Below are 22,794 nucleotides of genomic sequence, written 5' to 3'. Positions count from 1 at the left end.
ATAGGACATTCTCCCAAAACTCCTCTGGATCATCCAAATGCTCTCTAGCAAACTTCAGACGGGCCCTGACTTGTACAGGCTTAAGCAGTGGGACACGTCTGGCACTGCAGGATCTGAGTCCATGGTGGCGTAGTGTGTTACTTATGGTAGGCCTTGTTACATTGGTCCCAGCTCTCTGCAGTTCATTCACTAGGTCCCCCCGCGTGGTTCTGGGATTTTTGCTCACCGTTCTTGTGATCATTCTTACCCCACGGGGTGGGATTTTGCGTGGAGCACCAGATCGAGGGAGATTATCAGTGGTCTTGTATGTCTTCCATTTTTTAATTATTGCTCCCACAGTTGATTTCTTCACTCCAAGCTGGTTGGCTATTGCAGATTCAGTCTTCCCAGCCTGGTGCAGGGCTACAATTTTGTTTCTGGTGTCCTTTGACAGCTCTTTGGTCTTCACCATAGTGGAGTTTGGAGTCAGACTGTTTGAGGGTGTGCACAGGTGTCTTTTTATACTGATAACAAGTTTAAACAGGTGCCATTACTACAGGTAATGAGTGGAGGAAAGAGGAGACTCTTAAAGAAGAAGTTACAGGTCTGTGAGAGCCAGAAATCTTGATTGCTTGTTTCTGACCAAATACTTATTTTCCACCATAATATGCAAATAAAATGAAAAAAAAACAGACAATGTGATTTTCTGGATTTTTTTTTCTCAGTTTGTCTCCCATAGTTGAGGTCTACCTATGATGTAAATTACAGATGCCTCTCATCTTTTTAAGTGGTGGAACTTGCACTATTGCTGACTGACTAAATACTTTTTTTCCCCACTGTATATATGTTCAGCCGGTATAACCTGGGCATCTCCTGTATATAATTATATATGTACAACCGGTATAACCTGGACATCTCCTGTATATAATTATATATGTACAGCCGGTATAACCTGGGCATCTCCTGTATATAATTATATATGTACAACCGGTATAACCTGGACATCTCCTGTATATAATTATATATGTACAGCTAGTATAACCTGGGCATCTCCTGTATATAATTATATATGTACAGCCGGTATAACCTGGGCATCTCCTGTATATAATTATATATGTACAGCTGGTATAACCTGGGCATCTCCTGTATATAATTATATATGTACAGCCGGTATAACCTGGGCATCTCCTGTATATAATTATATATGTACAACCGGTATAACCTGGACATCTCCTGTATATAATTATATATGTACAGCCGGTATAACCTGGGAATCTCCTGTATATAATTATATATGTACAACCGGTATAACCTGGACATCTCCTGTATATAATTATATATGTACAACCGGTATAACCTGGACATCTCCTGTATATAATTATATATGTACAGCCGGTATAACCTGGGCATCTCCTGTATATAATTATATATGTACAACCGGTATAACCTGGGCATCTCCTGTATATAATTATATATGTACAGCTGGTATAACCTGGGCATCTCCTGTATATAATTACAGTGGGGAAAAAAAGTATTTAGTCAGTCAGCAATAGTGCAAGTTCCACCACTTAAAAAGATGAGAGGCGTCTGTAATTTACATCATAGGTAGACCTCAACTATGGGAGACAAACTGAGAAAAAAAAATCCAGAAAATCACATTGTCTGTTTTTTTTTTCATTTTATTTGCATATTATGGTGGAAAATAAGTATTTGGTCAGAAACAAAATTTCATCTCAATACTTTGTGATATATCCTTTGTTGGCATTGACAGAGATCAAACGTTTTCTGTAAGTCTTCACAAGGTTGCCACACACTGTTGTTGGTATGTTGGCCCATTCCTCCATGCAGATCTCCTCTAGAGCAGTGATGTTTTTGGCTTTTCGCTTGGCAACACGGACTTTCAACTCCCTCCAAAGGTTTTCGATAGGGTTGAGATCTGGAGACTGGCTAGGCCACTCCAGGACCTTGAAATGCTTCTTACGAAGCCACTCCTTCGTTGCCCTGGCAGTGTGCTTTGGATCATTGTCATGTTGAAAGACCCAGCCACGTTTCATATTCAATGCCCTTGCTGATGGAAGGAGGTTTGCACTCAAAATCTCACGATACATGGCCCCATTCATTCTTTCATGTACCCGGATCAGTCGTCCTGGCCCCTTTGCAGAGAAACAGCCCCAAAGCATGATGTTTCCACCACCATGCTTTACAGTAGGTATGGTGTTTGATGGATGCAACTCAGTATTCTTTTTCCTCCAAACACGACAAGCTGTGTTTCTACCAAACAGTTCCAGTTTGGTTTCATCAGACCATAGGACATTCTCCCAAAACTCCTCTGGATCATCCAAATGCTCTCTAGCAAACTTCAGACGGGCCCTGACTTGTACAGGCTTAAGCAGTGGGACACGTCTGGCACTGCAGGATCTGAGTCCATGGTGGCGTAGTGTGTTACTTATGGTAGGCCTTGTTACATTGGTCCCAGCTCTCTGCAGTTCATTCACTAGGTCCCCCCGCGTGGTTCTGGGATTTTTGCTCACCGTTCTTGTGATCATTCTTACCCCACGGGGTGGGATTTTGCGTGGAGCACCAGATCGAGGGAGATTATCAGTGGTCTTGTATGTCTTCCATTTTCTAATTATTGCTCCCACAGTTGATTTCTTCACTCCAAGCTGGTTGGCTATTGCAGATTCAGTCTTCCCAGCCTGGTGCAGGGCTACAATTTTGTTTCTGGTGTCCTTTGACAGCTCTTTGGTCTTCACCATAGTGGAGTTTGGAGTCAGACTGTTTGAGGGTGTGCACAGGTGTCTTTTTATACTGATAACAAGTTTAAACAGGTGCCATTACTACAGGTAATGAGTGGAGGAAAGAGGAGACTCTTAAAGAAGAAGTTACAGGTCTGTGAGAGCCAGAAATCTTGATTGCTTGTTTCTGACCAAATACTTATTTTCCACCATAATATGCAAATAAAATGAAAAAAAAACAGACAATGTGATTTTCTGGATTTTTTTTTCTCAGTTTGTCTCCCATAGTTGAGGTCTACCTATGATGTAAATTACAGATGCCTCTCATCTTTTTAAGTGGTGGAACTTGCACTATTGCTGACTGACTAAATACTTTTTTTCCCCACTGTATATATGTTCAGCCGGTATAACCTGGGCATCTCCTGTATATAATTATATATGTACAACCGGTATAACCTGGACATCTCCTGTATATAATTATATATGTACAGCCGGTATAACCTGGGCATCTCCTGTATATAATTATATATGTACAACCGGTATAACCTGGACATCTCCTGTATATAATTATATATGTACAGCTAGTATAACCTGGGCATCTCCTGTATATAATTATATATGTACAGCCGGTATAACCTGGGCATCTCCTGTATATAATTATATATGTACAGCTGGTATAACCTGGGCATCTCCTGTATATAATTATATATGTACAGCCGGTATAACCTGGGCATCTCCTGTATATAATTATATATGTACAACCGGTATAACCTGGACATCTCCTGTATATAATTATATATGTACAACCGGTATAACCTGGACATCTCCTGTATATAATTATATATGTACAGCCGGTATAACCTGGGAATCTCCTGTATATAATTATATATGTACAACCGGTATAACCTGGACATCTCCTGTATATAATTATATATGTACAACCGGTATAACCTGGACATCTCCTGTATATAATTATATATGTACAGCCGGTATAACCTGGGCATCTCCTGTATATAATTATATATGTACAACCGGTATAACCTGGGCATCTCCTGTATATAATTATATATGTACAGCTGGTATAACCTGGGCATCTCCTGTATATAATTACAGTGGGGAAAAAAAGTATTTAGTCAGTCAGCAATAGTGCAAGTTCCACCACTTAAAAAGATGAGAGGCGTCTGTAATTTACATCATAGGTAGACCTCAACTATGGGAGACAAACTGAGAAAAAAAAATCCAGAAAATCACATTGTCTGTTTTTTTTTTCATTTTATTTGCATATTATGGTGGAAAATAAGTATTTGGTCAGAAACAAAATTTCATCTCAATACTTTGTGATATATCCTTTGTTGGCATTGACAGAGATCAAACGTTTTCTGTAAGTCTTCACAAGGTTGCCACACACTGTTGTTGGTATGTTGGCCCATTCCTCCATGCAGATCTCCTCTAGAGCAGTGATGTTTTTGGCTTTTCGCTTGGCAACACGGACTTTCAACTCCCTCCAAAGGTTTTCGATAGGGTTGAGATCTGGAGACTGGCTAGGCCACTCCAGGACCTTGAAATGCTTCTTACGAAGCCACTCCTTCGTTGCCCTGGCGGTGTGCTTTGGATCATTGTCATGTTGAAAGACCCAGCCACGTTTCATATTCAATGCCCTTGCTGATGGAAGGAGGTTTGCACTCAAAATCTCACGATACATGGCCCCATTCATTCTTTCATGTACCCGGATCAGTCGTCCTGGCCCCTTTGCAGAGAAACAGCCCCAAAGCATGATGTTTCCACCACCATGCTTTACAGTAGGTATGGTGTTTGATGGATACAACTCAGTATTCTTTTTCCTCCAAACACGACAAGTTGTGTTTCTACCAAACAGTTCCAGTTTGGTTTCATCAGACCATAGGACATTCTCCCAAAACTCCTCTGGATCATCCAAATGCTCTCTAGCAAACTTCAGACGGGCCCGGACATGTACAGGCTTAAGCAGTGGGACACGTCTGGCACTGCAGGATCTGAGTCCATGGTGGCGTAGTGTGTTTCTTATGGTAGGCCTTGTTACATTGGTCCCAGCTCTATGCAGTTCATTCACTAGGTCCCCCCGCGTGGTTCTGGGATTTTTGCTCACCGTTCTTGTGATCATTCTGACCCCACGGGGTGGGATTTTGCGTGGAGCACCAGATCGAGGGAGATTATCAGTGGTCTTGTATGTCTTCCATTTTCTAATTATTGCTCCCACAGTTGATTTCTTCACTCCAAGCTGGTTGGCTATTGCAGATTCAGTCTTCCCAGCCTGGTGCAGGGCTACAATTTTGTTTCTGGTGTCCTTTGACAGCTCTTTGGTCTTCACCATAGTGGAGTTTGGAGTCAGACTGTTTGAGGGTGTGCACAGGTGTCTTTTTATACTGATAACAAGTTTAAACAGGTGCCATTACTACAGGTAATGAGTGGAGGAAAGAGGAGACTCTTAAAGAAGAAGTTACAGGTCTGTGAGAGCCAGAAATCTTGATTGCTTGTTTCTGACCAAATACTTATTTTCCACCATAATATGCAAATAAAATGAAAAAAAAACAGACAATGTGATTTTCTGGATTTTTTTTTCTCAGTTTGTCTCCCATAGTTGAGGTCTACCTATGATGTAAATTACAGACGCCTCTCATCTTTTTAAGGAACTTGCACTATTGCTGACTGACTAAATACTTTTTTTCCCCACTGTATATATGTTCAGCCGGTATAACCTGGGCATCTCCTGTATATAATTATATATGTACAACCGGTATAACCTGGACATCTCCTGTATATAATTATATATGTACAGCCGGTATAACCTGGGCATCTCCTCTATATAATTATATATGTACAACCGGTATAACCTGGACATCTCCTGTATATAATTATATATGTACAGCCGGTATAACCTGGGCATCTCCTGTATATAATTATATATGTACAGCTGGTATAACCTGGGCATCTCCTGTATATAATTATATATGTACAGCCGGTATAACCTGGGCATCTCCTGTATATAATTATATATGTACAGCTGGTATAACCTGGGCATCTCCTGTATATAATTATATATGTACAACCGGTATAACCTGGACATCTCCTGTATATAATTATATATGTACAACCGGTATAACCTGGACATCTCCTGTATATAATTATATATGTACAGCCGGTATAACCTGGGCATCTCCTGTATATAATTATATATGTACAACCGGTATAACCTGGACATCTCCTGTATATAATTAAATATGTACAGCCGGTATAACCTGGGCATCTCCTGTATATAATTATATATGTACAGCCGGTATAACCTGGGCATCTCCTGTATATAATTATATATGTACAGCTGGTATAACCTGGGCATCTCCTGTATATAATTATATATGTACAGCTGGTATAACCTGGACATCTCCTGTATATAATTATATATGTACAGCCGGTGTAACCTGGGCATCTCCTGTATATAATTATATATGTACAGCTGGTATAACCTGGGCATCTTCTGTATATAATTATATATGTACAGCTGGTATAACCTGGGCATCTCCTGTATATAATTATATATGTACAGCTGGTATAACCTGGGCATCTCCTGTATATAATTATATATGTACAGCCGGTATAACCTGGGTATCTCCTGTATATTATTATATATGTACAGCCGGTATAACCTGGGTATCTCCTGTATATAATTATATATGTACAGCTGGTATAACCTGGACATCTCCTGTATATAATTATATATGTACAGCCGGTGTAACCTGGGCATCTCCTGTATATAATTATATATGTACAGCTGGTATAACCTGGGCATCTTCTGTATATAATTATATATGTACAGCTGGTATAACCTGGGCATCTCCTGTATATAATTATATATGTACAGCTGGTATAACCTGGGCATCTCCTGTATATAATTATATATGTACAGCCGGTATAACCTGGGTATCTCCTGTATATTATTATATATGTACAGCCGGTATAACCTGGGTATCTCCTGTATATAATTATATATGTACAGTTGGTGTAACATGGGCATCTCCTGTATATATTTCTATATGTGCAGCTGGTATAACCTGGGCATCTCCTGTATATAATTATATTTGTACAGCTGGTATAACCTGGGCATCTCCTGTTTATAGTTATATATGTACAGCTGGTATAACCTGGGCATCTCCTGTATAAAATTATATATGTACAGCAGGTATAACCCGGGCATCTCCTGTATATAGTTATATATGTACAGCTGGTATAACCTGGGCATCTCCTGTATATAATTATATATGTACATCTGGTATAACCTGGGCATCTCCTGTATATAATTACATATATACAGCCGGTATAACCTGGACATCTCCTGTATATAATTATATATGTACTGCTGGTATAACATGGGCATCTCCTGTATATAATTATACATATACAGCTGGTATAACCTGGGCATCTCCTGTATATAATTATATATGTGCAACTGGTATAACCTGGGTATCTCCTGTTTATAATTGTATATGTACAGCCCGTACCTGTGCATCTCCTGTATATAATTTTTTATGTACACCTGGTATAACCTGGGCATCTCCTCTATATAATTGTATATGTACAGCCGGTATAACCTGGGCATCTCCTGTATATAATTATATATGTACAGCCGGTATGACCTGGGCATCTCCTGTATATAGTTATATATGTACAGCCGGTATAACATGGGCACCTCCTGTATATAATTATATATGTACAGCCGGTATAACCTGGGCATCTCCTACATATAATTATATGTACACCTGGTATAACCTGGGTATCTCCTGTATATAATTATATGTACACCTGGTATAACCTGGGTATCTCCTGTATATAATTATATATGTACAGCCGGTATAATCTGGGCATCTCCTATATATAATATATGTACAGCCGGTATAACCTGGGCATCTCCTATATATAATATATGTACAGCCGGTGTAACCTGGGCATCTCCTGTATATAATTATATGTACACCTGGTATAACCTGGGCATCTCTTCTATATAATTATATATGTACAGCTGGTATAACCTGGGCATCTCCTGTATATACTGATATATGTACAGCCGGTATAACCTGGGCATCTCCTGTATATAATTATATATGTACATCTGGTATAACCTGGGTATCTCCTGTATATAATTACATATGTACAGTCGGTATAACCTGGGCATCTCCTGTATATAATTATATATGTACAGCCGGTATAACCTGGGCCTCTCCTGTATATAATTATATATGTACAGCAGGTGTAACCTGGGCATCTCCTGTATATAATTATATATGTACAGCTGGTATAACCTGGGCATCTCCTGCACATAATTATATATGTACAGCTGGTATAACGTGGGCATCTCCTGTATATAATTATATATGTACAGCTGGTATAACCTGGGCATCTCCTGTATATAATTATATATGTACAGCCGATATAAGCTGAGTATCTCCTGTATATAATGATATATGTACAGATGGTATAACCTGGGCACCTCCTGTATATAATTATATATGTGCAGCTAGTATAACCTGGGAATCTCCTGTGTATAATTATATATGTACAGCCGGTGTAACCTGGGCATCTCCTGTATATAATTATATATGTACAGCTGGTATAATCCGAGCATCTCCTGTATATAATTATATATGTGCAGCTGGTATAACCTGGCCATCTCCTGTATATAATTATATGTACAGCCGGTATAACCTGGTCATCTCCTGTATATAATTATATATGTACAGCAGGTGTAACCTGGGCATCTCCTGTAAATAATTTTATATGTACAGCCGGTATAACCTGGGCATCGCCTGTATATAATTATATATGTACAGCAGGTATAACCTGGGAATCTCCTGTAAATAATTTTATATGTACAGCCGGTATAACCTGGGCATCGCCTGTATATAATTATATATGTACAGCTGGTATAACCTGGGAATCTCCTGTGTATAATTATATATGTGCAGCTGGTATAACCTGGGCATCTCCTGTATATAATTATATATGTACAGCCGGTATAACCTGGGCATCTCCTGTATATATTTATATATGTACAGCCGGTATAACCTGGGCATCTCCTGTATAAAATTATATATTTACAGCTGTTATAACCTGGGCATCTCCTGTATATAATTATATATGTGCAGCTGGTATAACCTGGGTATCTCCTGTATATAATTACATATGTACAGTCGGTATAACCTGGGCATCTCCTGTATATAATTATATATGTACAGCCGGTATAACCTGGGCCTCTCCTGTGTATAATTATATATGTACAGCCGGTATAACCTGGACATCTCCTGTATATAATTATATATGTACAGCTGGTATAACATGGGCATCTCCTGTATATAATTATACTTATACAGCTGGTATAACCTGGGCATCTCCTGTATATAATTATACATGTACAGGTGGTATAACCTGGGCATCTCCTGTATATAATTATATATGTACAGCAGGTATAACCTGGGCATCTCCTGTAAATAATTATATATGTACAGCCGGTATAACCTGGGCATCTCCTGTATATAATTATATATGTACAGCTGGTATAACCTGGGCATCTCCTGCACATAATTATATATGTACAGCTGGTATAACGTGGGCATCTCCTGTATATAATTATATATGTACAGCTGGTATAACCTGGGCATCTCCTGTATATAATTATATATGTACAGCCGATATAAGCTGAGTATCTCCTGTATATAATGATATATGTACAGATGGTATAACCTGGGCACCTCCTGTATATAATTATATATGTGCAGCTAGTATAACCTGGGAATCTCCTGTGTATAATTATATATGTACAGCCGGTGTAACCTGGGCATCTCCTGTATATAATTATATATGTACAGCTGGTATAATCCGAGCATCTCCTGTATATAATTATATATGTGCAGCTGGTATAACCTGGCCATCTCCTGTATATAATTATATGTACAGCCGGTATAACCTGGTCATCTCCTGTCTATAATTATATATGTACAGCAGGTGTAACCTGGGCATCTCCTGTAAATAATTTTATATGTACAGCCGGTATAACCTGGGCATCGCCTGTATATAATTATATATGTACAGCAGGTATAACCTGGGAATCTCCTGTAAATAATTTTATATGTACAGCCGGTATAACCTGGGCATCGCCTGTATATAATTATATATGTACAGCTGGTATAACCTGGGAATCTCCTGTGTATAATTATATATGTGCAGCTGGTATAACCTGGGCATCTCCTGTATATAATTATATATGTACAGCCGGTATAACCTGGGCATCTCCTGTATATATTTATATATGTACAGCCGGTATAACCTGGGCATCTCCTGTATAAAATTATATATTTACAGCTGTTATAACCTGGGCATCTCCTGTATATAATTATATATGTGCAGCTGGTATAACCTGGGCATCTCCTGTATATAATTATATATGTATAGCCGGTATAACCTGGGCATCTCCTGTATATAATTATATATGTACAACCGGTATAACCTGGGCATCTCCTGTATATAATTATATATGTACAGCCGGTATAACCTGAGCATCTCCTGTATATATTTATATATGTACAGCCGGTATAACCTGGGCATCTCCTGTATATAATTATATATGTACAGCCGGTATAACCTGAGCATCTCCTGTATATATTTATATATGTACAGCCGTTATAACCTGGGCATCTCCTGTATATAATTATATATGTACAGCTGGTATAACCTGGGCATCGCCTGTATATAATTATATATGTTCAGCCGGTATAACCTGGGCATCTCCTGTATATAATTATATATGTACAGCTGGTATAACCTGGGCATCGCCTGTATATAATTATATATGTTCAGCCGGTATAACCTGGGCATCTCCTGTATATAATTATATATGTACAGCCGGTATAACCTGGACATCTCCTGTATATAATTATATATGTACAGCCGGTATAACCTGGGCATCTCCTGTATATAATTATATATGTACAGCCGGTATAACCTGGGTATCTCCTGTATATAATTATATATGTACAGCCGGTATAACCTGGGCATCTCCTGTATATAATTATATATGTACAGCCGGTATAACCTGGACATCTCCTGTAGAAAATTATATATGTACAGCCGGTATAACCTGGGCATCTCCTGTATATAATTATATATGTACAGCCGGTATAACCTGGGCATCTCCTGTTTATAATTATATATGTATAGCCAGTATAACCTGGGCATCTCCTGCATATAATTATATATGTACAGCCGGTATAACCTGGACATCTCCTGTATATAATTATATATGTACAGCCGGTGTAACCTGGGCATCTCCTGTATATAATTATATATGTACAGCCGGTATAACCTGGGCATCTCCTGCATATAATTATATATGTACAGCCGGTATAACCTGGACATCTCCTGTATATAATTATATATGTACAGCCGGTGTAACCTGGGCATCTCCTGTTTATAATTATATATGTATAGCCGGTATAACCTGGGCATCTCCTGTATATTATTATATATGTACAGGGAGCCATCATACCGTGTAGGGGTGTGTGGGATCCATCAGACCGTGTAGGGGTGTGTGGGAGCCATCGTACCGTGTAGGGGTGTGTGGGAGCCATCATACTGTGTAGGGGTGTGTGGGATCCATCATACCGTGTACGGGTGTGTGGGAGCCATCATACCGTGTAGGGGTGTGTGGGATCCATCATACCGTGTAGGGGTGTGTGGGAGCCATCATACCGTGTAGGGGTGTGTGGGATCCATCATACCGTGTACGGGTGTGTGGGATCCATCATACCGTGTACGGGTGTGTGGGAGCCATCATACCGTGTAGGGGTGTGTGGGATCCATCATACCGTGTAGGGGTGTGTGGGAGCCATCATACCGTGTAGGGTGTGTGGGAGCCATCATACCGTGTAGGGTGTGTGGGAGCCATCATACCGTGTAGGGGTGTGTGGGAGCCATCATACCGTGTAGGGGTGTGTGGGATCCATCATACCGTGTACGGGTTTGTGGGAGCCATCATACCGTGTAGGGGTGTGTGGGATCCATCATACCGTGTAGGGGTGTGTGGGAGCCATCGTACCGTGTAGGGTGTGTGGGAGCCATCATACCGTGTAGGGGGCCTTTATACTGTGTTGGCAGCCACATACAAGCATCATACTGTATTATTTTTTACATTTTTTTTTAGTCCCCTTTGGGGACTTGCACCTGCCCTCAAAGTATTGCAGTCTATACTGAAAAGCTCTGTTTCCTATTGGCTGAGATTAAGAGGAGAAAAACGAAGAAGGCGACCCTGGCTGTCCTGTTGATCTATTGGTCTCCCACGAGCCAAAAATGCAATACAAAGACATCAACATTTCTTAATTACAACAAAATGGTACCAATAAAAACTACAGGCGGTACCCTAAATAATAATATTAACCCTTTACCTCCAATGGTGGTTTGCATGTTAATGACCAGGTAAGAACTCTGGAACGCTTCCATGGATCCCGGTGATTCTGACATTGTTTTCTCGTGACATATTGTACTTCATGTTAGTGGTAAAATTTCATTGATATAACTTGTGTTTATTTGTGAAAATAACGGAAACTTGGCGAAAATGTAGAAAATTTCGCAATTTTTCAACTTTGAATTTTCATGCCCTTAAATCACAGAGATATGTCACACAGAAAACTTAATATGTAACATTTCCCACATGTTTACTTTAGATCAGCATAATTTGGGAGCCAATTTTTTTTTTCTTAGGAAGTTATAAGGGTTAAAAGTTGACCAGCGATTTCTCATTTTTACACCATTTGTTTTTTAGGGACCGCATCACATTTGAAGTCACTTTGAGGGGTCTATATGATAGAAAATACCCAAAAGTGACACCATTCTAAAAACTGCACCCCTCAAGGTGCTCAAAACCACATTCAAGAAGTTTAACCCTTCAGGTGCTTCACAGGAATTTTAGGAATGTTTAAAAAAATGAATTTAACTTTTACTAATTTTTACTAATTTACTTCAGATCCAATTTGTCTTATTTTACCAAGGGTAACAGGGGAAAAGGGACCCCAAAAGATGTTGTACGATTTGTCCTGAGTACGCCAATACGCCATATATGCAGGTAAACCACTGTTTGTGCGCACGGCTGAGCTCAGAAGGGAAGGAGCGCCGTTTGACTTTTCAATGCAAAATTGGCTGGAATTGAGATTGGACGCCATTTCGCGTTTGCAGAGCCCCCGATGTGCCTAAACAGTGGAAACCCCCCACAAGTGACACCATTTTCGAAAATAGACCCCCTAAGAAACTCATCTAGATGTGCGGTGAGCACTTTGAACCCCCAAGTGCTTCACAGAAGTTTATAATGTAGCGCTGTAAAAATAAAAAATCTTATTTTTTTCATAAACATGATCTTTTGGCCCCCAATTTTTTATTTTCCCAAGGGTAACTGGAGAAATTGGACCCCAAAAGTTGCTGTGCAATTTGTTCTGAGTATGCTGATACCCCATATGTGGGGGTAAACCACTGTTTGGGCGCACGGCAGCACTCAGAAGGGAAGGAGCGCCATTTGACTTTTTCAACACAGAATTGGCTGGAATTGATATCGGACGCCATGTCAAGTTTGGAGATCCCCTGATGTGCCCAAACAGTGGAAACCCTCCAATTCTAACTCCAACCCTAACCCCAACACACCCCTAACCCTAATCTCAGCCCTAACCCTAATGGGAAAATGGAAATAAATACATTTTTTTATTTTATTATTTTTCCCTAACTAAGGGGGTGATAACGGGGGGTTTTGATTTACTATTTATGGCGGTTTTTATGTTTGGCAGCTGTCACACGCTAAAAGACGCTTTTTATTGTAAAATAGTTTTTGCATCACCACATATTGAGAGCTATAATTTTTCCATATTTTGGCCCACTGAGTCATGTGAGGTCTTGTTTTTTGAGGGACGAGTTGACGTTTTTATAGTACCATTTTCGGGCACATTATTTTTTTTGATCACTTTTTATCCGATTTTTGGGACACAGTATGAACGAAAACCAGCATTTCATGAATTTCTTTTTTTTGGGGGGTGCAATTACACCGTTCCGCGTGCGGTAAAATTGATAAGGCGGTTTTATTCTTCTGGTCAGTACGGTTACAGCGATACCTCATTTATATAATTTTTTATGTTTTGGCGCGTTTATACAATAAAAACAATTTTATATAAAAAAATCATTTCTGCATCGCTTTTTTCTGTGAGCTATAACTATTTTTTCGCTGATGACGCTGTGTAGGGGCTTGTTTTTTGCGGGACAAGATGACGTTTTCAGCTGTACCATGGTTATTTATATGTGTCATTTTGATCGCGCGTTATTGCACTTTTTGTTCGGCAGTATGATGATAAAGCATTGTTTTTGCCTTTTTTTGTGTTCATTAAAAGGGTGAATTAGTGGGACAGGCTTATAGGTCAGGTTGTTACGGACGCGGCGATACTAAATATGTGCACTTTTGTTTAGATTTTTTTTAATTCAAATATTGATTTAATGATAGAAGAAATATTGATTTTTTTATTATTTTTTATATTTTTACAATTATTTTTTTCTTTTATTTCATTCTTACTTTTACAGTGTCCCACTATGGGACACTCATTTTGTGCAGGCTGATCTGCATGCCTTATAAGCTGTCAGCGCTGCATGCAATTTCACACGAACCTCAGAGACTTCCTGACTTGCACTGCGCATGACACTGAGGCTCCGAGATCTGGTAACCCGGATGTCGTCATGATGACATTGGGTTACCATGGGAGCGATCAGGACCCCGCGTCATTCTACGGGGTCTACGATCCAAAGGCAGAGGGGTTGTCACAGCTGTCAGCCCCTCTGCTTGCTCCTGGAATGCTGTGATCATGTTTGATCGCAGTGTGCCGGGGGTTGAATTGTCGGGAGCGGTCCGTGACCGCTCCTGGCACTTAGTGCCGGGTGTCAGCTCATTAGATGGTAAAGTGGATGACGCCATTGAAAACTGCAGCTTGCCCTACAAAAAAAAGTTGACATATGACTATGTTGACTGCAAAAACTAAATGAACTAAACGGAAAGTGAATGAACAAAAGAGAAATGTAAATCCCACCGGTATCTGGTGACCAGCTTTTGCCTTCAAAGCAGCATCAATAGTTCTAGGTCAGAGATTGTATTCCGGTGTATGAGAAACCAGTGATAATGATCAATTTCATATGTAGGTTGAAGCATAGTCATTAACTAAAACAGAAATAGCTGTGTAGGAGGCATAAAACTGGGTGAAGAACAACCCAAATCTGCTACAAAAGGTGACACTATGGAACACAGTTTCATGTCATATCTCTTACACCATAGCAAGATTGAGCTGAACACAAGGTAGTTATACTGCATCAGCAAGGTCTCTTCCAGGCAAAGATTTCAGAGCAGAGTTTTAAGAAGTGCTGTTCAAACTCTTTTGAAGAAGCACCAAAAGAATTGGGCAACCTTCAACACCATATACGCAGTAATTTGCCAAGGAACCTGTGCGACGCATGAATGATACATCATGCTTTAATTGGGTGGTGCCCTTAGTGACATTGGTTGTATTTTTGGGATTGTTCTCCAGCTGCAAAATAAACATGGAGCCAATCAGACTCTTCCCTGATGGTATTACATGATGGGTGTCTGCCTGTATTTCTTGGCATTAAGAACTAAAAGTACAAGGAGTTTAGGAAGTGATGTTACGTCCCCACAGAGGCCTGATCCCAACGTCATCCAGTCTGGGATCACATGAAGAGATAGAAGGATCTGTGGGTACTTCTCTAAGTAACCTCCCTGCCGAGTTCCTCCAGAAATGGCGTGCAACTAGCTATTTTTGAGGGCAAAGTGCAGTCACCCCAGACATTGATTTTAGTTTTCTCTTTTGTTCATTTTGCATTTTGTTACCTGACAAAAATAAGCGATTACTTCTATCTTATTTTAAAGCATTCTTACTTTGCAGCATTTTTAAAGGGTTTGCACAGTACTGGAAATGTAACTTGTGAGACAAGGGCTTATGGGATTTGTTGTTATCAAGTTTCCATATGGCCATGTATTTCTACGTGTTGTCATGCTATATCCATGGTGTTCTGGAAAATGAGCTAACAGTGAGGTCATCTCCCTGTTTGGTTTCAGAAAGCTATGTCATCAATTTAATTATGCTGAAGAATAATATTACAAAAAAATCGGACTTCCTGAAAATGACTACACTGTTTTCTCAATATCTACAATGAATCATTATTGGATACATTATTCTGGAGGAGAAACAACAGCTTTTACTGTGACATCTCATCCTGTAGCCCTGATGAATATGAAAGATGACTAATTGTTCGGTGGTTAAAAGTCTCTTCACTCGTAACGTCACTGGTTCCAATGTCAATCCATATCAGAAACAACCATCTTTCCCATCATTAGCGGTACTGGGTCTAACAAGGTAACAGGAAAAGAAAAAAAGGAATTAATCTGGATATATTTGTTTAATCTCTTGCAGAGGGCAATTACATGTAAAGTTTAACTTCTTAATCCACTTATGGAACATATCTGCGGGTAGCAGAGGGCATTCCAGCAAGAGTCGCACGTGTTCTCCTGTCCTAATTAACTCCAAGGGGATTACTAAAAGCTGGCCTTCTTTGTGTGTAATGGATGCATTTGCTGCATCGTTTTCAGTTAACAGAGCAATTAACACTTATTGTCAAAGTCGATCATGGAAAAACCCCATTATCGGGTAGGTAAGGGTCAGATATGTTCATAAGAAGGCTTATTCCCAACATGCTGTTGATCGGCCATCGCACAAGGAAAATGCAGGTTTGTCAGCCGACCCGATCACTCATGTGGGTTATTAAGTAATAGCCGTTGGCAGCATATAGATGATCTCTTTCATCTGATTGTCTAGATGACTCATGTGGGTTATTAAACAACTAGATGGTGGCCCTATTCTAACGCATCGGGTATTCTAGAATATGGCCAATTCACATCCCATAGAATATACCCCATATGCTGCTCCATAGACTGCCCCCATATGTTGCCCCACAGAATATACCCCCATATACTGCCCCATAGAATATGCCCCCATATACTGCCCCATAGACTATGCCCTCATATGCTGCTCTATAGACTATGCCCCCATATGCTGCTCCATAGACTGCCCCCATATGTTGCCCCACAGAATATACCCCCATTTACTGCCCCATAGACTATGCCCCCATATACTGCTCCATAGACTATGCCCCCATATGCTGCTCCATAGAATATACCCCCATATGCTGCTCCATAGAATATACCCCCATATGCTGCTCCATAGACTGCCCCCATATGTTGCCCTACAGAATAAACCCCATATACTGCCCCATAGAATATGCCCCCATATATTGCCCCACAGAATATACCCCCATATACTGCCCCATAGACTATGCCCCCATATGCTGCTCCATAGAATATACCCCCATATGCTGCTCCATAGACTGCCCCCATATGTTGCCCCACAGAATAAACCCCCATATACTGCCCCATAGAATATGCCCCCATATATTGCCCCACAGAATATACCCCCATATACTGCCCCATAGACTATGCCCCCATATGCTGCTCCATAGAATATACCCCCATATGCTGCTCCATAGAATATACCCCCATATGCTGCTCCATAGACTATGCCCCCATATGTTGCCCCACAGAATAAACCCCCATATACTGCCCCATAGACTATGCCCTCATATACTGCTCCATAGACTATGCCCCCATATACTGCCCCATAGACTATGCCCCCATATGCTGCTCCATAGAATATACCCCCATTTGCTGCTCCATAGAATATACCCCCATATGCTGCTCCATAGACTGCCCCCATATGTTGCCCCACAAAATAAACCCCCATATACTGCCCCATAGAATATGCCCCCATATATTGCCCCACAGAATATACCCCCATATACTGCCCCATAGACTATGCCCCCATATGCTGCTCCATAGAATATACCCCCATATGCTGCCCCCAAAAGATGCTCCATATATTATGCCCCCATATGCTGCAGCAAAAAAAAATGCCATACTCACCTCTCCTGCTCAGGACCCGGCACTTGAGATAGTCACCTGTCCCGCGGTCCATCGCTGCTCACCGCTGTCTGCCACATCGTCTGTCAGTGACATTCAGGCAGCAGAGGGCATGGCATGCACTAACCACGTCACCGCGCCCCCTGCTGGATAAACATCACAGACAGAGGATGCAGCAGACAACGGTGAGTGAGCAGCGATGGACCGGGGGACAGGTGAAGTTTGCTAACCTACGCCCTTCTAGCGTGGTCTCTGCAGCCCCGTTTCTCCATGATCTCCCTTCCTTCCTTCAGCGGTCACGTGATACCGCTCATTACTCATTAATATGCGCATATTCATGAGTTTAATGAGCAGTACCACATGACCACTGAAGGCAGGAAGGGATATCATGGAGAAACGGGGCTGCAGAGACCGTGCCAGGGAGGGTAAGCATGATCTGTGACAACCCTGCTCTCACTCCCAGGAAATGAGCCGCTGCAACTGTCAGGAGATCAGCGGCTAGCGTCGTTGAACTCCTGATGGTAGCGGTGGTGTGCATCCTCCGAATTCTGGACTGCGCCTGTCGCTGATTGGTCACGGCTGGCCGTGGCCAATCAGCGACCTGGGATTTCGGTTGCAGACAGACAGACAGACATGATAAGACGATTATATATGACGTCACCTCTCTGCTGTCCAGAATCCCAGAGTGTCTATCAGCCATATCCTCTTTCTTCTCCTCTCGCTTCCTCAAACTCAATGTAGACAAATCTGAACTCATCATCTTTCCTCCATCTCACAGATCTTCCTTACCCGACCTAGCTATAACAATTAATGATATCACACATTCCCCAGTACCAGAAGTCCGCTGCCTCGGAGTAACCTTTGACTCTGCCCTGTCCTTCAAACCGCACATCCAAGCTCTCTCCACCTCCTTTTGCCTCCAGCTGAAAAATATTTCCAGAATCCGTCCTTTCCTCAACCCTCAATCTACTAAAATGCTTGTGCATGCCCTCATCATCTCCCGCCTCGACTACTGCAACATCCTTTTCTGTGGTCTCCCTGCTAACACCCTCGCACCTCTCCAGTCCATCCTTAACTCTGCCGCCCGACTAATTCATCTCTCTCCTCGCTACTCGTACGCTTCTCCCCTCTGCAAATCTCTTCACTGGCTCCCATTCCCTCAGCGTATCCAGTTCACATTACTAATACTGACCTACAAGGCCACCTATAACCTGTCTCCTCCATATGTCTCTGAACTAATCTCCCGATACCTTCCCTCACATAATCTCCGGTCCTCCCAAGACCTCCTTCTCTCCTCCACACTTATTCGCTCCTCACCCAACCACCTCCAAGACTTCTCCCGAATAGCCCCTATTCTCTGGAATTCTTTGCCCCAACAAGTCCGACTATCAACCACATTTGGATGCTTCAGACGGAACCTGAAAACCCACCTCTTCAAGAAAGCTTACAGCCTGCAATGACCCCGCTACCTACTTCTCTCTCACCACTACCGGTGATATCACCTCAACCAACACCGAAACTGCTGCAGCCCACCAACCTACTGTCTCCTTCCCCACCATCCTGTAGCATGTAAGCCCGAAAGGGCAGGGTCCTCTCTCCCCTCTGTATCAGTCTGTCATTGTTAGTTTACTGTCAGTGATATCTGTAATTTGTATGTAACCCCTTCTCATGTACCGCACCATGGAATCAGTGATGCTATGTAAATAAATAATAATTATATATATATAGCCGTTGGCAGTATACAGACGATCTGTTTTCATCTGATTGTCTAAATGCGCATTTAAGCTAGGACTTTAGCTTAACAGGTGCTGCAAAATAGTCAAAAACTACAGCTAAAGCACTCTGCTATGCCAAAGACTACGACTAAGGCACTGTATAATACCAATCTGTGTAATGTAATGCATCCAACACATCATTACACTGAGAAAATGTTGGATGATGATGATGAAGGATTGGCAAAAATGATAAGTCAATATAATGACTGAGGGGCAAGCGTGATGATTAATGATGACAATATGATAGTTGATGATGATGATCTTTACTGGACTTATAGAAATGATTTTTACTACTTAAATTTTTGCAATTTATTTCTAGTTCTACGTGGATCTAATGAAAGTGAAACATTTCTGGTGACTAAATTACCTCACGCAGAGAATAACCATGAGTGTCACATCACTACTGTCCCGAGGAGCAGTGGACATCCTTGAAGAACTACAGATATTGACAGCGAAGACGATGGAGAAAGTAGACATCACAAAACAATATGAGGTCATTAGGGAGCTTGGGAAAGGGACATACGGAAGAGTCAATCTGGTGATCCATAAAGCCAGAGGTGAGTCATAGGTTAAAAAAAAAGAATGGCTTTGTGACTCATTGGTTGTAACCCAAGTTAAGAGGAAGCCAACGTTTAGTGTCATTAGACCAATCCACATGATGGGCCAGTGTCAGACAAATTCGCCCTTCTCCAGAAGAAAGAAAACGGTGTCTGTAGCACCACTTATCAGAGCTAGTTATTTTCATTGATATCTCTGTTTAATTCTTTAGGTACAAAGATGGCTCTAAAATTTTTAAGGAAGAAAACGACAAAACAAAAGAGCTTTCTGCAGGAATATTGCATTTCCCGCTACCTGTCAGCCTGTCCGTACATTATTGGCATGTACGACATTGCGTTTGAGACGGATGAATTCTATGTGTTTGCACAAGAATATGCTGTAGCGGGAGACCTGTTTGATATCATCCCTCCTCAGGTACATGTCATGTGGTTAATGGCTGGGGGGAGTTTGCATGGGGAACCATTTTTAAAGGGTCCAAACTGGAAAAAAAAATATAAAAAAATGATAAATTCATCCTCCACAATCTCCTGCAGCTCCTATACTGGCACTTATCTGGTCCCTTTGGAGTCTGTCTCCTTCCTGGTGACCAGTATGTCCAGCCACTGCTGTGTAAGCATGGGAACGCCTGCTGATTTTTTTCTTTTTTTTCTTACTCCATATTTTTGTGCAATTTTAGGTCGGTCTTTCTGAACATACAACCAAACGTTGCATCTACCAAGTAGCATTAGCTCTGGATTATCTCCATAACCAAAAACTTGTCCACCGCGATATCAAACCGGAAAATATTCTCATTTTTGACAAAGAATGTCGCAAAATTAAACTCTCTGATTTCGGCATGACCAGGATTGCCGGAACTACAGAGAAGCGAGTGAGCGGAACCATCCCTTACACCGCTCCGGAACTTTGTGAAACTTCAAAGCACAGTGGATTTCTGGTGGATTACAGTATCGACGTGTGGGCGTTCGGGGTCCTACTGTTCTGCATGATGACGGGGAACTTCCCCTGGGAGAAAGCGTTGCATTCGGACTCCTTTTACTATGAATTTTATCAGTGGCAAAAATACAAAAACGCCAACGTACCATCGCAGTGGCGGAGATTCACCTCTCATGCCCTTAAAATGTTTAGCAAATTGCTTTCCATCGAGCCAGAGAAAAGATGCTCCATTAAGGATATCCTCTGGTATTTTGGCAAAACTTGGCTGGTGACCAAGGAAGAATCTCATCCTACGGAGGCCAAAAACAACAACAACGATGTCTTCGTAAACATCAAGCCGCAAGGTCTTCCTTATCTCAATGGTAATACTCTGGATAGCGAGAAAAGCGACACCAGCCCCAGTTTATCCTTTTCTTCGTGCAGCAGCTACGAGGATGTCCCGAAAGAGAGTGACGCAAATAGTATCTTGGTGTCAGCGCCGATCGAGATATGTGTATGAAATGCTACTCATCATCGTGTACTATATGCAGACGGAGCAATCTTCTTTTGGACTGATGCCATGAACTAGCAGACATCATATGGCTCACCAGTCGTAAGGTCCAACGTAAAGGGGTAGTCCCCCAGCTCATGGCTCACCAGTCGTAAGGTCCAACATAAAGGGGTAGTCCTCCAGCTCATGGCTCACCAGTCGTAAGGTCCAATGTAAAGGGGTAGTCCTCCAGTTCATGGCTCACCAGTCGTAAGGTCCAACGTAAAGCGGTAGTCCCCCAGCTCATGGCTCACCAGTTGTAAGGTCCAACGTAAAGGGGTAGTCCCCCAGCTCATGGCTCACCAGTCGTAAGGTCCAAAGTAAAGGGGTAGTCCTCCAGTTCATGGCTCACCAGTCGTAAGGTCCAACGTAAAGGGGTAGTCCCCCAGCTCGTGGCTCATCAGTCGTAAGGTCCAACGTAAAGGGGTAGTCCCCCAGCTCATACATTTATGACAGAACCATTGAAGTGAATGTTAGCTGAAAGATTGATGGGGATGCTGGAAATGATAACTATGCCCATACTCACCACTGAAATCCTTGACATGTCCATGGTCCTCAGCTGGTTTGTATTTACATTGCTATATTGATGACGTAACCGTTGCTGCCAATCACTGACCGCAGTAGTCACATAACGTACATACTGCCATCACTATCCATCCCCCTGGAGATTCTTCCAGAATTTTTTCTTCCCATATCAAGATTTTTTTTCTTTTATTTTTACAATGACGTTCAAACAATTTGCATCTTGAGGGTGAATCTTACGAGTTTTATGTCATGAGTCCAAAAAGTGCTCCTTCTGTGAAAGCCAACATTGCAGAACATTACAGGTATTCCATTGCAGCCATGAGCCAAGAAAATTAATGTTACCTATGTGTATTGTTGTAGTAACGATCATCTTAGCGCTGACCGATCCTGTGTATTATATTATTTATTTTATGTAGTGGTCATACAACTCTGTGTGTCATTTTATGCTTTTTTGGTTCAGTAAGTGGTAAACTTTTACAACTTAAAAAAGGCAATATTAGTGTGAATGAGACAACGCCATGTTCAGCTTTTTTTAATATTGAGTGAGCTTGGAAAAAAAAAAAAAAATCCACTGTGTAATAATATGAACTGCAAAAACTATATAGAAAAAAAAAATAAACTCACAAAACAAACGTAAGAAAAAAACATTAAATAAATGATACTTAAAAATGAGAA

At 41.2% G+C, this 22,794-nt stretch overlaps 1 protein-coding gene across 2 annotated transcripts in view; it reads left to right on the top strand.

The window, feature by feature from the left end:
• The window catches only part of LOC141094047 (serine/threonine-protein kinase SBK1-like), a 30,781-nt gene extending 7,987 nt beyond the window's left edge, over positions 1–22,794 (top strand). For both annotated transcript variants that reach the window (XM_073579757.1, XM_073579756.1), the window contains exons 2-4: positions 19,894–20,131; positions 20,344–20,546; positions 20,809–22,794. In XM_073579757.1, the coding sequence (XP_073435858.1) occupies positions 19,960–20,131; positions 20,344–20,546; positions 20,809–21,564 (1,131 nt within the window). In that variant the 5' untranslated portion in view covers positions 19,894–19,959 and the 3' untranslated portion in view covers positions 21,565–22,794. The remainder of the gene's footprint in view (positions 1–19,893; positions 20,132–20,343; positions 20,547–20,808) is intronic.

This window comes from Dendrobates tinctorius, unplaced genomic scaffold (genome assembly GCF_039654945.1).
Source record: "Dendrobates tinctorius isolate UK_male_01 unplaced genomic scaffold, ASM3965494v1 ptg000063l, whole genome shotgun sequence".
NCBI classification, from domain to species: Eukaryota; Metazoa; Chordata; class Amphibia; order Anura; family Dendrobatidae; genus Dendrobates; species Dendrobates tinctorius.
This window is presented reverse-complemented; position numbering and strand designations above follow the sequence as displayed.